Source organism: Falco cherrug, chromosome 7 (genome assembly GCF_023634085.1).
Source record: "Falco cherrug isolate bFalChe1 chromosome 7, bFalChe1.pri, whole genome shotgun sequence".
In the NCBI taxonomy this organism is placed as follows: domain Eukaryota; kingdom Metazoa; phylum Chordata; class Aves; order Falconiformes; family Falconidae; genus Falco; species Falco cherrug.
The window spans coordinates 42,376,845-42,391,420 of NC_073703.1; the positions used below are offsets into that span (position 1 = coordinate 42,376,845).

The following is a 14,576-nucleotide window of genomic DNA, read 5'->3' on the forward strand; positions in this document are numbered from 1 at the left end:
TTCTAATTCACAACAAGTTGTTTAAATATTCTCTGTACTGTATACAGGGATTACTGGAAAATATTCCCAGTAGAAAGGAGTGCAGATCAGTTGCTTTAACAGCCTAACACAACCCAGTGGAGTCACACTGTTAGAAACATTGCACCCCCCAGTCACCCCAGCTTGTAATTGCTCTGGCAACATTATTCAGAGTTCTGGAGGACATGGAGTCATGGGAACATTTTGAAACAAGAGGAAAGCCATTGGAGCAGAGAAGCTATACATCAGACTTGCTGGGCAGATGGCACTGAAAGCTAGAGAGCTGATGGCAGATGGAAGCAAGAGCTTGGATAAGGCAGAAAAATTGGTTGCAAACTAATGAGATCTGTTAAGATGGTAGAGACAACTACCCTCCCTTTCTGATCACTCTGCTTTAAGCGAGGGTCAGATCAACCCCTCCTCACACAGAAATTTATCCAGGAAAAGTTTTCAGAGCCATAAGGAGAAGGTAGTTTGGTTTCTTTCAAAGAGGGATATCCACAGCAGCCATCCAGAGAATTAATCAATATGAAATAAACATAAATGTCATAATTCAAAAATCCTAGGCTCCCACAAAAGCATTCTATGTGCAATTTACAAGCCCTCCAAGCCCAACTCCAGGACAATATAAAGACTTGCATCTTTTCATAGCAAAGTAGCTTCCAACAAAGGGCACGTTTCAAGCCAGGAAGGATCTTTAATGGAAAAACACTACACAACACGTTAACTTTGGTGAGGATTTGGTCTTAGTCCAGACTAGAACTGAGGTTGGCTTGGCACTCACAAGTGCTCCACTTCCTTCCTAGAGCTGACCTACAGTTTCTTTGCTGCTGTTATGGGGTAAATAGTATCTATAAATCCGTATCACGGCAGAATAGTTACTATCAGAAAAAATGTGTAGCATCTCTTGAGATATTGATGAATATCAGTCCCTCTAACCTCCAAATGTTAGAAAAACCTTTCTCCTTTAGTTTTATATATATAAACACAGACACACAAATATATATGTATATATATACACATATATATATTTTCCTTCCCTTTGTCAGATCCTCAGGGTTCTTTTTTAAAGCAGCACTGCCAAGACTTCAAAGTTTTTTCTGTTCTGATACAACGGCCCCAGAAGCTTTAATAATGTTTCCAGAATAACACAATACAAAGTGATCTACTTCAGTAAATGAAACCATCTCAGACAGTGTAGGCTATGTGAGCTTCTAGCAGACAACAGCTTCCACAAGCTTCTAACACTACTTCTAGAAGCTTATGGAGTTTTTCTCCCAAGATGTATTACCAAGGGTGAGCCTTCCTTACCACTGATGAACTGCATGGATCTCATGGTCTTATAAACTTCTATAGCTGCAATTTCTGACAACTGGGGATTTTTTTTTATTTGCATGTAAGTAAGAAAAGGGGGTGAAGTGGTAAATAAATTAACTTTGTTGAATGCCTCTGGGAAAAGGGAAATAAAGCTGCAGACTTGTGTGGGAAGCTAATAAAGAGGGAGCACAGCAATAACACTGCAATGACACAAAGGATTAACAGCCTCGCAGCAAGAACTTGCATTTCCCAAGGTATTATGAAGTTCTTGTATCCTAAACACACATAGAAAAACATCCACATAACATAAGAAAACTGCTACATACCATACACACTCCCATGCATTTGTAGGGCCCCTAGTGCCTAAGGCACATACAGAAGTGACATAGGAAAGAGTAAATACTTCACATAAAGGAGCCTACAGAGAGCACTGTATTCATACAACACAGATACATATAAACTATTTATCTTAAGATTAAAAAGAAAAAAAGACCAGAAATAAAATCCAGCCATTTGAAGAGTTTGACAGCACATTCCTGAAATTTTCATTACATCAGGATAAGAGCATGACTGAAAGCTTGCAAATTCCAACCAAATATCTACACTCTCTCACCAATTTTCTATGCAATCTTTATCAAGTCCTGGGACTACTTTCTCCAGATGTAGTCATGGGGTTACAAAAGCTACATTCCCATGGAGATGAGCTATGCCATTTACTCCTTTTTGACTGGTTTTATGTCATAGTACCTTCTTCTCATTACAGGGCAAATCTTAATTTGTAGCTACCAGACAAGAATGGAGAGGGGAAAGGCAAACCAAATTCCACACCCCACCTACCCCGCCCAAAAAAAGCCAAAACAAGGAAACTAAATCTACAGAACATGTTACTGAGCAACAACAATCATGGGTTCTTACAGAACTGTTCCTGTCCAATAAACATGTCCTGTCAATTTCAGCTATTTTCAGATGCTCCCTTTATTTGCAGGTATCTTACATCTAGCCACTCTTGCAGTACCTAACCCCCGCCCCCCTTCAGCTGCAGCAGATACAGAGAAATAATCTGTACTAATTGCAGAATAACAGGAAGTGCCTGAAAAATGCTACTATTGCAATCCTGTGACACATTTGATCTGTAAATCTATGTTTTAACAGAAGAAACACCTTTAAAAAGAAAGGCTAACTCCAGCACTGTGACTAGAACTCCTGAATGTAATGTGTCTCATGATACTTTTCTTAAAATCTCCATATCCTGAGGCATATTTGGGCCTCTCTTGTGTCCAGCTCTTGGAATTACAGAGAAAAGCGCATTTCCAACCACCTGAATTTCAGAAAGCATATCAAAATGACCCAACTGTATCGATTTATTCCAACTATTCTTAAACTAATCTTACAGTCCTAGAGAAATGGAGGGAGCTGAGCTACTTGTTCTAAGCATCTGGAGAAGCCAGCACTGCTCGTAGTATTCCAATTTACACGTAAGCATACATTGTCCCTTGGTAGTTTTATCATATCATTTTAAAAAAGTTCTCATTCATACTAAATGGAAATCCCCATCAAGAACTTTTCTGATCCATGTTCTACAATTTTGTGGCTTGGCTCCAAACATGCTGCCAAGTATGTGTTCAAGCATGATCACATCGATGCATCCACATATGTGGAGAAAAAAGAAAGAGTGGGAAAGAACAGTATTTTCTGACCATTCATCAAAAATAATTAATGTTTCCAAAAGGTCATTTTCATCTTCTTGTCTGTGAACAACTTTGAGAGACAAATCAACAGGATCATAAGGTTACAGATGAGACAACAGCAAACTAACCTACAAAGTTCTTAACAGAAGCACAGAGAAGTTCTTGGACATCAAATGATACAGTTAAAGCTTTTGGACGCACATACTTTGCACAACATTCTTCCACTCCTCTCTCAGAAATGCATAAGCATAACACTGATCCTCAATCTGTATGACAGGCACGTCAGCATTACAACAAACATGTAACAGAGTGGGGTTAGTACCACTTCAAACCCTTCTAATGCCTGGGTCCGACAGTATCCCAGAGTCCACGCTTTCACTGTTTGCAAGAAGGCACAGACTCTGCTGTCATCAAAAAGTTGATCAAAGAGTCATATTAAATAAAAAAAAAAATTAAAAATCTCAACTTTAATTTAATTTGACTAGTGCCATTGGCAAAATGTCTCATCTCCCACACATTGTAAACCACAGAGAGGCAAGGAAAAAGAAAGGAAATACACATTGGAAAGACAGATGGGAAGATGAAAGCATTGTGGTCTAACACTGACACTAAAATGCATCATCTATCCCTGTCCTCAATCAATTATTATTGCCTGGCCAGCATAGATATCTTGAAGTAAAATGGATTCCAGCATTTCCATATTACTTACCTCATCATCCCCCTGCACACAATATAAATTCCTACTCTGAATACATAGTTTGTCATTAAACTAGCAAAACATGATAAAATGTATAAAGGTAATGAACACAAATTACAGTGCTCTGATGGTATCTCAAACACTGCATGTTTAGCTACCCATGGTTTCAAGACTACACCTCTCATTACCAGTGCAACATACCAATTGCACCACCCATGCAATATTACCAGTTCATCAACCAGACAGGAAAAATCACCAAAAGTCAAAATAACTTTTTACCTTTGATAAAGTCATGGCATTATATAGCACAAGAAACCTTATTTCTACACAGAACAGTCCTGACTTTTTTTTTTTTTTTAAACACTTTTATGTTTACCCTAACACATTACTGCAGCTTGGTCATGACAGCACTATGCAATACATCTCAAGAGCTTAATAAGACATCATCACAAAGTTTCTCCATCTTACCTGGCTCTGTACAGTTCTTTTGTTCATGTGTCCCATTAGGTGATGCCATTAACCTTCTATTCCTCCATATCTCAGGCAAAACACGTCTGTCCGCAATAGTTGATTCTCGACCTATATTAAAAAGAAAGAGGTTATGCCCACTGTTACTAATTTTTTCCTGCACCATCTTAACTGGACTATACGCCCCCACTAGCAAGGGGTGCGAACAGTTTGTGAATGCAGCAAAATCAAGGTGACTGGGGCACGTGCCAACATATGTATGCTAGGTACTCCTGGCCACAAAGGGTGAAACTAGCTACAAAGGTGCAGTATCAGAGCTGTTAGCTTGTTCTGGCTGTCAGAACACCTGTCTGCAACCCAGAACAGGAAAATATTCTGCAGCAAGCAAATGCTGAAGCCTGCCCCTGTGAAACTCAACACTTAGCAGTTCCTGTAGATGAAACCAGACCCAGATATGCTGATGTGAGCAACAATCACACTTCCATTTAGTCATCTGCACTTGCATATATTACATTATTGATTTCTCAAAAATAAAAATTCATATGGACATGTTCCATTTACATTTTGGTTTATTCTGAGTCTAGGGGCTGATCTTTTTGGTATTGGGTATACTTGATAATACCAATCCCTGCATAACTTGTCAAAGAAAATAAAAAATAACTGTACTGTGAATCCCACATCTCAAGAAAAACAAACTTCTTTCTAAATCAATAGAGCTTTTGCCTGAACTCATATTCCAGAAGCATTCCGAATGGAACTTGCTGAATAGAGTACAGAAGGAGCACTTGTAATAATGGAGGGTATGCAATTATAATAATCAAAGGAAGAATAGAACCTCTTAATTAAATCACTTCCATCTCAACCTTATCAATTCCAAATGAACATATTATCATAACAAAAATTCTTCCATGGATGATCTTCAGAGTTTAGATTCAGTCATCATGTAATAATGCCTGCCTTGTTACAGTGACTCTTGCAAAAAAAAAAATCTAGGTTAGAAGTTTGTTTGGCTAAAGTATTTGCTAAAATATTCTGATGCCACAATTATAAGAAACGTAGAGAACAGATGGTCAGCGTTTATGGATACAATAAACTGTAAATTAGCCAGCTGAAAAAAACCCTACCTGATGCAGCATACCATCAAAAACTAGGTTATGAGGGATTTAGCTGATAACCCAGGAGATTAAAAACTTTCATTAGTCATGACATTTTTCATGTAAACCTAAAAAAGTCTGGAAAACTGTTATCTGCCAAAAAAAACCACACACCACCCTCAAACTACGTAAACATAATCATACCCCAATCACTTGCTTTCACATACCAGTAAGTTTATGAAAGTAAATAGCTGGTGCAAGGAAAAAGGAAAAAAGAAAAAGAAAAAAAAAAAAGCATCGGCATGAGAAACAGTTCTAAATAAAGCAAGCAACAGTATACCCTAAAATCACAAGAAAAAAAAATGTTGAAAGTTCCAAGATAAGCAATATGCTAATATGGTCTAAGACACTTCATTCTTATATGGATGGTTTGTTGCCATCCTACATACATCTCAAACAACCCAGGCAATAATTTGAGCACAAAAGCGTTATAAAGTATGACAAGTTCCGCCAAATTTTTCCTCCCTACATCACACATTTTAACTTCAGCTTTAATTTAAGGAGATGACCCACTCTAGTTCTGGCAAAATCTGATTTTCTTATATTAAACGTGGGCATAGGATCTGGGCTTAGTTCGATTTTGTTCTTAAATCCTCAAGGTCTGTCAGCAGTCCTACCTAGAGACCCACGTGCTGTCCCAGCAACCTTAGACTTCATATCTGAGGGATGCAAAGCATATTCCAGGAAGAGGGCCTGAAGCCGTACACTTACAGTCCAACCTGTGCCAGCAGGCAGGGTAGAGAAAAAACCAACCACGAACAGGAACGATGTAGTTAATTATAAATGCATCAGTTTACCAACACAGCACTCGCACACAGGATGCAACAGACTCTCTCCATAAAACATGAGATTAGCACTGTTCCTTGCCTAAAAGACTAAAAGACAGAATCTTCAGTCAAATCCACACTGTAACTTGGGGGTGGTGGGGTGGTGGAGAGAAGCAGCAGTTGTAGCTGATGGAGGTTTAACCTAGAGGATAAAAACGAAAGGTGGTCTGAAGTTGCCGAGGGGACCACAGGCGGCTGGAGAGGATTCCGCTCTGATGCCGCGTTAGGGGGAACAAACTACTTCAGGGCCGCTCCCAGGCACGCAGCTGCCCCCCATTCCCCCTGGATTCCGCACCTGCAGCCCCCCGAGGCCCGGCGGGCCGTCGCCAGGGCGGGCTCGGTGCTGGGATGCCCTTGGCCACCAGTCGCCAGCGGCGCCGCTGCCAGCTCTGCCCGGGGCTGCGGCCGCGCACCTGCCCGGCGCGGAGCCTCCTCCCGCCCCGCCCGCCGGGGTACGGCCACCGGCCAGCTCGGAACGGGCACGGCCGCGGACGCCCGACCGCGCCAGCCCCCGGGACCCCCGGGGCTGCAGCCCAGGGGCCGCTCCGGCCGCCCTGCCGGCGCTGCTGATGCCCGCCGGTCCCGCCGCCAGAGCCACTCACCCAGTCTGGAGAGCAGGCTGGACATGCACCAGACGAAGAAGAGGATGGCGCAGATGAAGCCCAGCTGCTGCAGCAGCATCTCCCTCCTCCTGCGAACTTTCCTCAGCATAAGCAGCATGGTCTTCGGGGGGGCGAGCGGCGTCTCGTCCCGCTCCATGGGAGCAAGCGCAGGCGCCGAGGGGACGGCCAGGTCGGTCGCGGAGCGGGGATCACTCCTGGCGGCTTCCCGCGGGCGGCTCCATGTCGGGCGGGCTGCAGCGCGGGGAGAAGCCGATGCCCGACGCCCGAGGTGGGCAGCGGCAGGGGGCGGCAGGCCGGGGCGGCTCTCAGGGGCCGGGCCGAGCCCCGCGCCTCGCACGCACCGAGGCCGGCGGCGGAGGAAGCGGCGCGGCGGCGCCCGGCGCTCCGGTAGCAGCGGCCGCCCCACAGCGTGCCGCGGGCGGCGAGTCAGCGCCGAGGGACGGCGGCATCCATGCGGCTCCCCGCCCGCTCCGGCCAAGTTTAAAGTTTATCCCTTCCCTCCCTCCCGCCGCCGCCAGCCGCTGGCGGCACGTGGGAGTAGCCGGCCTGAGCCCCTGCGCTCTCAGCGCGGCGCCGGGCGGCCGCTCCCCCGAGTGCCCGGCCTGGCCCGGCCCCTTCTCCCCGCCCCTCTCCCGCAACTTTCTGGGTGCTCCTCCGGCACCCATGGCAACGCGCGCGCACCCGCCCCTCCCCCGCCTCAGGGGCGGGGGGCTGGAATTAGCGGGCTGCGTGCTTCGTTCCCCTCGGCGGCGCCGGCTGCCGCGGGCGGGGGCCGTCCGGGCGAGCCGGGCGGGGGGCGCTGCCCGCGCTGCGGGAGCCCTCGGGGCGGTGGGAGGAAGCCCCGGGTCGCGCCGCCTGCGGGGCGAGCGGCGGGCAGCCCGGCGGGGAGCGGCGGGAGGGGGGCTCTGGGTTCCGCCACCTGTCTCTAGCAGATGCGTGTCAAGAGGGGCTTCCGTGGAGGGACATGGTGCTTGTCTGGTCCCCGCTCGTCGTAGCTTGCGCTGTGACGAACCTGTGGTGTTCGGGACCACAAAGTGAATGACCCGTTTCGTGAAACAGCAGTTAGTTCCAGGCTGTCCCAAAGCAGGTGGGGGTTTTTTTTGACTAAAATTTAGTATTTACGTTAATTAAATGGTTACTGTTAGCCAGCAAGAACGGTTCTGAGAGCTTCCTCCAACAGCACAGGCATCGGGTCTGTGCTCCTTCTGGGAGTTCCAGAAATGCTGCGTGTGTCAGGAAGCTCATGTAGACAAAATGGGATTAACTCATCTGATCTTCTTTTCAATACCACATTTGGTCTACAATGGAAGGCCTTTCAGGTGATTCCTTCTGCATCCGTGTTCTTATGCTTCAGAACGTACAATGCTTCATATCTGGCATTGTTTCTAACGGTGTCATGCTATAATACAAACATCCTAGGCTACAAGAGCAAATCTTCACAAATAAAATACCATTAATCCTCTGTTTTCCCATCTTCATGCAAATACGGGTTTTTTCTTACGTTTATGAATTAGATCTGCTATAGTGAGATGCAGCAGCACAGTACTCAGGGTGCTCTGGTACATACTGCATGCGAAATTGCTCTAGATTCATGCTGAAGGCTGCCCAGTTGTTTCAAGTCCGAAAGGGATTACTCAAGCTGGAGAACCAAAGGGAAGCGTTAGTGTTGACCTTGTTGCTTGCTTGCATACACATAGCTACCAAAATTTACGTGCCTCAACTGTTCAAGCTCCAGGGGCTCCTAGGCTCTGATGAGCCTTTGACTAGGAAGTCAAAGATTTATGTTAAAGTGGGAAAACAACTACCTGTTAGAAGAATGGCACACCACAGTCTTGTCTCTTTCATTCCCTTTGTAGCTGCTGAGAGAGGAAAAGTAACTCTGAAAGCTCTTGCCTACCACAAAAAAGGTAGTAGAGAAGAGTATAAGTCAGTTTATGTCCCTTTATTTCTCTCCATGGCCAAGCAGGAAATCTCACAGCTGAACCCAGAAAAATGAAAGCCATCCCTGGCTGAAAGAACTTACAGGCTAATGAGAAGCAGAGGCATGGGAAGCTGGATAAAGGCAACTGAAGCTCTTTAGATCTGGACTGTTATTTATAGAGGACTGTTGTTTTCATTGAAGACCTTGTAAGCTCCATTGAAGTTGTTGGTTGACCACGTGGGTAGAGATGCCACTACACAGTTAGATGCCACTGCATACCCTGTCAGCTGTCGTGATGCCTGAAATCTAATTCTTCATGTGGCTTTTTATTGCCTTTTTTCTGGGACTAAAGCCTCCCCTTCCACTCTGAGTGTCAACATGAACTTCAAGTCTGCCACGCCCTTGTTCTGCGTTTAATAAGAGTTGCGGTGCTGACACGACTGCAGTTTTCTGTATGAACATTTTGTCTAGCAATAGAAGGATAGTGACACTGGAAGGGATTGCAGAGATTTAGGGTTTTTTTCAGTATCCACTCACTCTAAGTTTATAATATTCTTCACCAATAAGGCAGACCAGGGCCATGGCTTCAGAGAGGTTGTCCTGGTGGTTGGGTCTCTCCCCACAGCTGATGGAGGCTGCTTGTGATTTCTGTATTTACCAGGTTTATTCTCTTACTTGCTTTTTACACTGAAGACGTTTTCAAAGCCATGGTACTCCTGATCTGAAGAGTTACTGATATTAAGACATGCAATGACATGTTTGTAATTGAGGCAAATTTAGGTCTGGAGGTGAAGCTTTGATTCACGGATATTCCATATTTGTGTCTACAGGTTGTTTACACAAAGACCATGGAAGTGAAGCATTTTTAGAGGTCCTGAGTTTCACATGTGAGGGATTTTCATTAATTCTGTCAGGTCATATGAACATCACATGGATCAAACCAAAGCACATGGGTAGTTACAGCAATGCAAGTATAATATTGCCTTTTTTGACAAAGGGTTGGGTTTTTTCCCTTTTCTGGCTGTTAAAAAGTTGTGTGTTTTAGAGGTAACAGTTAGTGACTATAGAAACCCTGGGGCCATCCCTATGAGGAACTGAAAGCAGGAAGCAACAAAGAAAGAAGCGATGAAATCTTTTGTGAATCCTTCACAAAAAAAGAAATCTGTACCCATGAAAGCAGTTCTCAGCATGAGAGTGTGTCTCCCTCCCTGTGTACACAAATGAGGCAGATCAAAGTTCAGACAGTACTAATCTCCTAATCATACAAGCTTCTGATTAGCATTTTTAATCAGTCTGGTGATTACAAGGCAGCCTCAAAATTGTTCTTGAATACTAAACTTTCAGAACAGAGTTCCAAATCACTGTTATTTTGGTGTTTCCTGTGAAAATGTGTCGGGTAACCAGGTAACTAGGATGTCTCAAAGTGAAGCGGTGCACTGCAGAACTCAGCTCTCAGTTACCTCTCCCCCAACAGCAGGCAGGACCTGTGTCTGGAGGTTCTGTTTGAGTACGTTCAAGCCATTCACACAGAGGTGAATGTGTGACATCCATGCTGTGTATGAAAGAGTGGTGATACAATGTCCAAGGCAAAAAAGAAGCAAATGCTTTCTGCATAAGGTGGCATTAGAGAAATTTACTTCCATTTTTTAAATCTTAAATTATTGCTATCTCTTACTGCAACCAGAACAACTGTATGTAAATTCAATGGATCTTTTCATTAATAGTCAAAAAAAGAAAAAAAAAAGAAGAAGAAAAAATGGAAAGAGTAAGACACACATGGTTTTCTCGGTGATGCCTTCACAGTGAGTGGTTTGGTGATACTCTGAATGTTCTCTTTTTTTTCACTCCAATTAGAACAACCTGTTTTCTGGACTAGGCCTAGGAATTCTCCTGAAAGAATTATGTTTTGGAAATTAGAGGTATTTGGGAAATATCATCAAAACAAAGTGTTGAGGAAGAAAATATTAAATAGCACTTACTGTCTTAACCTAAGCCAGACATGAGAAACAATCTATCTTTCTTGTTGCTGTGCTTATCATTGTGATTATTTAACTTTTGTGTATGTCTCACACTAAAACATCTCACTAGGAGCACAGACTAACACTAGTTTCATCTAGTACTGCCAAATTTGCTTGGGTTTCATCTCAGGTACATTAGTATCTTGAACTGATTAACAGCTGAAGGGCTTTGAATTAGAGGAGTGTCTCATAGAAGAGTCATGAAAGCAGCTCATCTGGGAAGAAAATAATTGATGCTGCTGAGAGTCAAAGGAGAAGTATAACGTTTGGATTAATTCTCTATGGCATCCTCTAAAAGGACCAGGAAAAGCAGCAGCAGCAGTCCATATCCCAGCAGGATAACTGGGAACTGAGACCCTGTTAGTTGACCATGAAGACTGTTCCAGCACAGAAGAGCTGAGAGTGCATCAGCTGCGAAGACCTGGGGATTAGGAGGTGATAAGACAGGCACCCAACCAGCCCTAGGAGCCTGTTCAAGTCCAGTTTTTCCAACTGATATAACCAGCATCCCAGTATCAATCCCCCTGTCTGCAAGATACAGTATCAAAGAAAAGCCAACAACGTTCACTCCAGAAAACCCAGAAAATCTCCCATAAGCCATAAAAACTCAACTGAGAGGAAAGGCATTGGTGAGGGAGGAGACTGGGAACCTGCTTTTGCTATTTTGTCAAGATGGTTCATACAAGGAAGCCATGGAGAAGAGAACCTTAGCTTGGTGCTGTCCATAATCACCTGCCTGCCAAGAAGGGGGCAATCTAGTGCTTACTTAGGACCCAGTCCCTGGAAAAGGAGCAGACATAAATATGACTTGAGAATACAAGCTTGCAAAAAACCAAATATTAGCACATCAGTATTTAAATGTTGAACTGCAAATCAGGCCATCAGATCTCCTTAAGTATATGCCGGGGTAGCTCTTTTAAGCATTGGTAAAAGGTGCTTTGCTGAACCGTACCTGAAATTTAGAAAGCAGATCCATTGTTGGCATCAGTACTGAGGGATTCTGCCAGAGTCTCTGTGATGGGTAAACCCTGAACTGAGACCACTGGATTTACAGAGAAGCTCCAACTTAGGACCCATCACAGGACTCACTCTTGTGCTAAGATCCTCAATGTCTTTCTACTCATTCTCAGATTTTTATCTCACATTCATTTTCCAGTTCTAGTGGACAGTTGCCAGCTGTGTTATCATAGTGTGCTTTTGCATGCTTCAAAGGCAGAAGTTTTCCTTAATACAGTTATTTTTGTAGTTTAACTCAGACCTTTGTTTTGCTTCCAAAGCTATGAATAACTCAACTCTGAACTGGAATTTAAATGCTATGAAGAAGTTGTCATTCTCACAATGAAATATGGAACCACATCTTCCTTTAACTTACCCAACTACTCCCTTGTGTTCTATATCTTGCAGTCTTCCTAATGCTGATTTCTCCTTAATAATCTTGGGTAATGCTACTTTCTATTTCTGATAAGCATCTGTGGTTACATCCCCCATTCAACACTTAGCTAGCAGCCACACACTCACCCAGGACCCTACTTGGGAGTTTAATGATAATAACTTAATGATAATGGGATTCTCCCACAGTATGCAGGAACACTACAAGCAAGAGTTCCTCATATCCTGCATGCCATAAACAGCCTCACATAAGCCCAGGAAGGAGGTCAGGCTGCTACTTATAATCTTCTTGCTATACAATAAGAATAAAAGGTATCAACCAGATCTAGGCTCTTGATGTGATCTACTTTAAGCTACAAGAAAATAAGATCAGTTGATTCTTAATGTCCCATGTGTGCTGTTAACACATTTTAATTTAGGTGCACTGTCTCTATTCTTTCTCTAAGCCCACCAAAATGTCTTCTTGCAGGGCAGAATGAGAGACATTATGCAGACCAGTAGGATTCAATGTCATCTTCTTCTGCCCGTAAGATTTCAATCAGTATCTATCTAAAAAGGGGAGTTTCTTAGAAGAACCTCAATATTTGTCTCCTTAAATCAGTATTGTCTAAGCCCTGCGAACTCATTGCAGCATCTATGTTTAACACCCACTAGATTTCTCAGAGATATATGCATCTGTTTAAATGCTTGCCAGATTTGAAGAACTCATGCACATGCATAAAGCCATACTGAAATGGGGTTAAATTAGAGGACTCTGTTACACAGCATATCCTCCCCTACACACATACCATTTCTGTCTTTCTCAGTTTCTCAAGCTTGCTGTCTCCACTGAGCCCCAGCTTCAGCTGATTTTACTGGGTTTACATTTTGCCAGTGATTTTCTGTTCTTCTCTGCCCTCAGTTACTTCCTCTTCTGCCTACTTCCCTGCTTCCCCTATTCTTTGCCTCTGTTTGCTTCACATGACTTTGTTCCTCACCTCTTGATCTTCTAGGCTCAGTGTAAATTTTTCATTCATTCCACTCTTTGTAAATGGAATTCCCTCCTCCTTTTCAAATCTCCTTTTAAATCTACACATGAGTTTGAGCTTAGTATTGACTCTAAGCCTTTTTCTTAAAAGCCTGAGGAAATTTGACTGTGCTTACCCATAACTATGAGGAACGAGGTTAGCTGACATAATGCTAAATGTGAGGGATTCTGGCTGGTCAAAGCTCTGCAGATTAACTGTAGCACTCTCTTCCACTACTATACAACACCTTTGTTTGTTCTCCATAATCTTGTTCTTCTTCCAGATAAAGAATCTAAATTCAGTTTTGTAAAATGCTCTCTATTTGTTTTCCTTCTAGAAGGTTTTTGTGTGTCTGTGAAATAAGTGAAATTCAAAACAGCTACTGAGCACACATCTTCACACACCTTAATCAACCACACTCCTGTTCAGCTTTCATACCCACTGGGATGTTTCCAAAACCCTTTGCTAAGTCCCTCAAAATGAGAAGGATCATTAACTAAGCAAACATTGGTTCATTACAGTGAGAAAAATATTCAACAGCTATGTGTTGTTAGCCCAAACCACAGGCTGCTGTGATCTTATGAATACACAGGAGGAAGCTGTGGCGCATTCTCACACACAGAAATCCTCAGATGGTGTCAGTGCTTGAAAGCCTGGGGGCCAAAGAAGCTCAATCAAAGTCCTGTTGGGGTAGCTGAGAGATTCAATAGGGCAGCTCCTTTCCCTCATTAGATTAGTCCATCAAAATCACCAAGAAAAGAGCAAGCATTCATCCTTAGTGACTGTGGAAAAAACAAACTGCAGGCTCCAAATGCTATATAAGCAAGTGCAGAAATGTATGTCCTTGAAACAACAATATTGAAAATGCAAGAACTGTCTTTATTCAGAGGCTTGTAGAACATGCTTGAAGGAACCCAGAGAGGTCATCCTGTTCATTCCCTTTTTCTAAGGCAGTATCAACTCTCCCTGACGTTGAGTGGGCTTGCTCTGAAACTTAATATCCATCTTGATACTGAAATTGCTGTTTGACTGCCTAGCAAAGCTTTTAAAATAAAATGATGGTGAATAACATTAAGAAAATTCACTTGTCCTACTTTGGCTGGCATCTTTTTTTAACACTGTTAGTGAGCAGAGCTTGGAGAGTTCTGGGAATTTTCCCCCCTCATCTGACCACAGATTTTCAAACCCAAAAATTTATTCTATTGAAAACCTATCATGTTAAAGCTAAGAGGAATTGTAGCTGTCAATCAGAGATTGGGAAGAAGGGGAATTCTTGCCATTTATTTCTGTAAAGCTAGTAGAGATCACGGTTTTTTATAGACAGTAGGGAGAAAACAACCTTGCACTGGGAAGATAAATTCAGTGGATAGAATCATGTAAAATGATAGTCTAGTTTAGAGGAATGAAGGTGGGTTAGTTATTATAGACAACATACAGCTGTGGGCTGGC

General features: G+C 43.3%; 1 protein-coding gene across 1 annotated transcript in view; it reads right to left on the reverse strand.

Moving 5' to 3' along the window:
* The window catches only part of LOC102048716 (ras and Rab interactor 3), a 175,240-nt gene extending 167,862 nt beyond the window's left edge, over window positions 1–7,378 (reverse strand). The window contains exons 1-2 of the mRNA XM_055715960.1: window positions 6,772–7,378; window positions 4,189–4,299 (exon numbers count right to left, since the gene is read on the reverse strand). Coding sequence (XP_055571935.1) covers window positions 4,189–4,299; window positions 6,772–6,928 — 268 coding nt within the window. The 5' untranslated portion in view covers window positions 6,929–7,378. The remainder of the gene's footprint in view (window positions 1–4,188; window positions 4,300–6,771) is intronic.
* Between the last annotated feature and the right edge of the window lie 7,198 nt (window positions 7,379–14,576).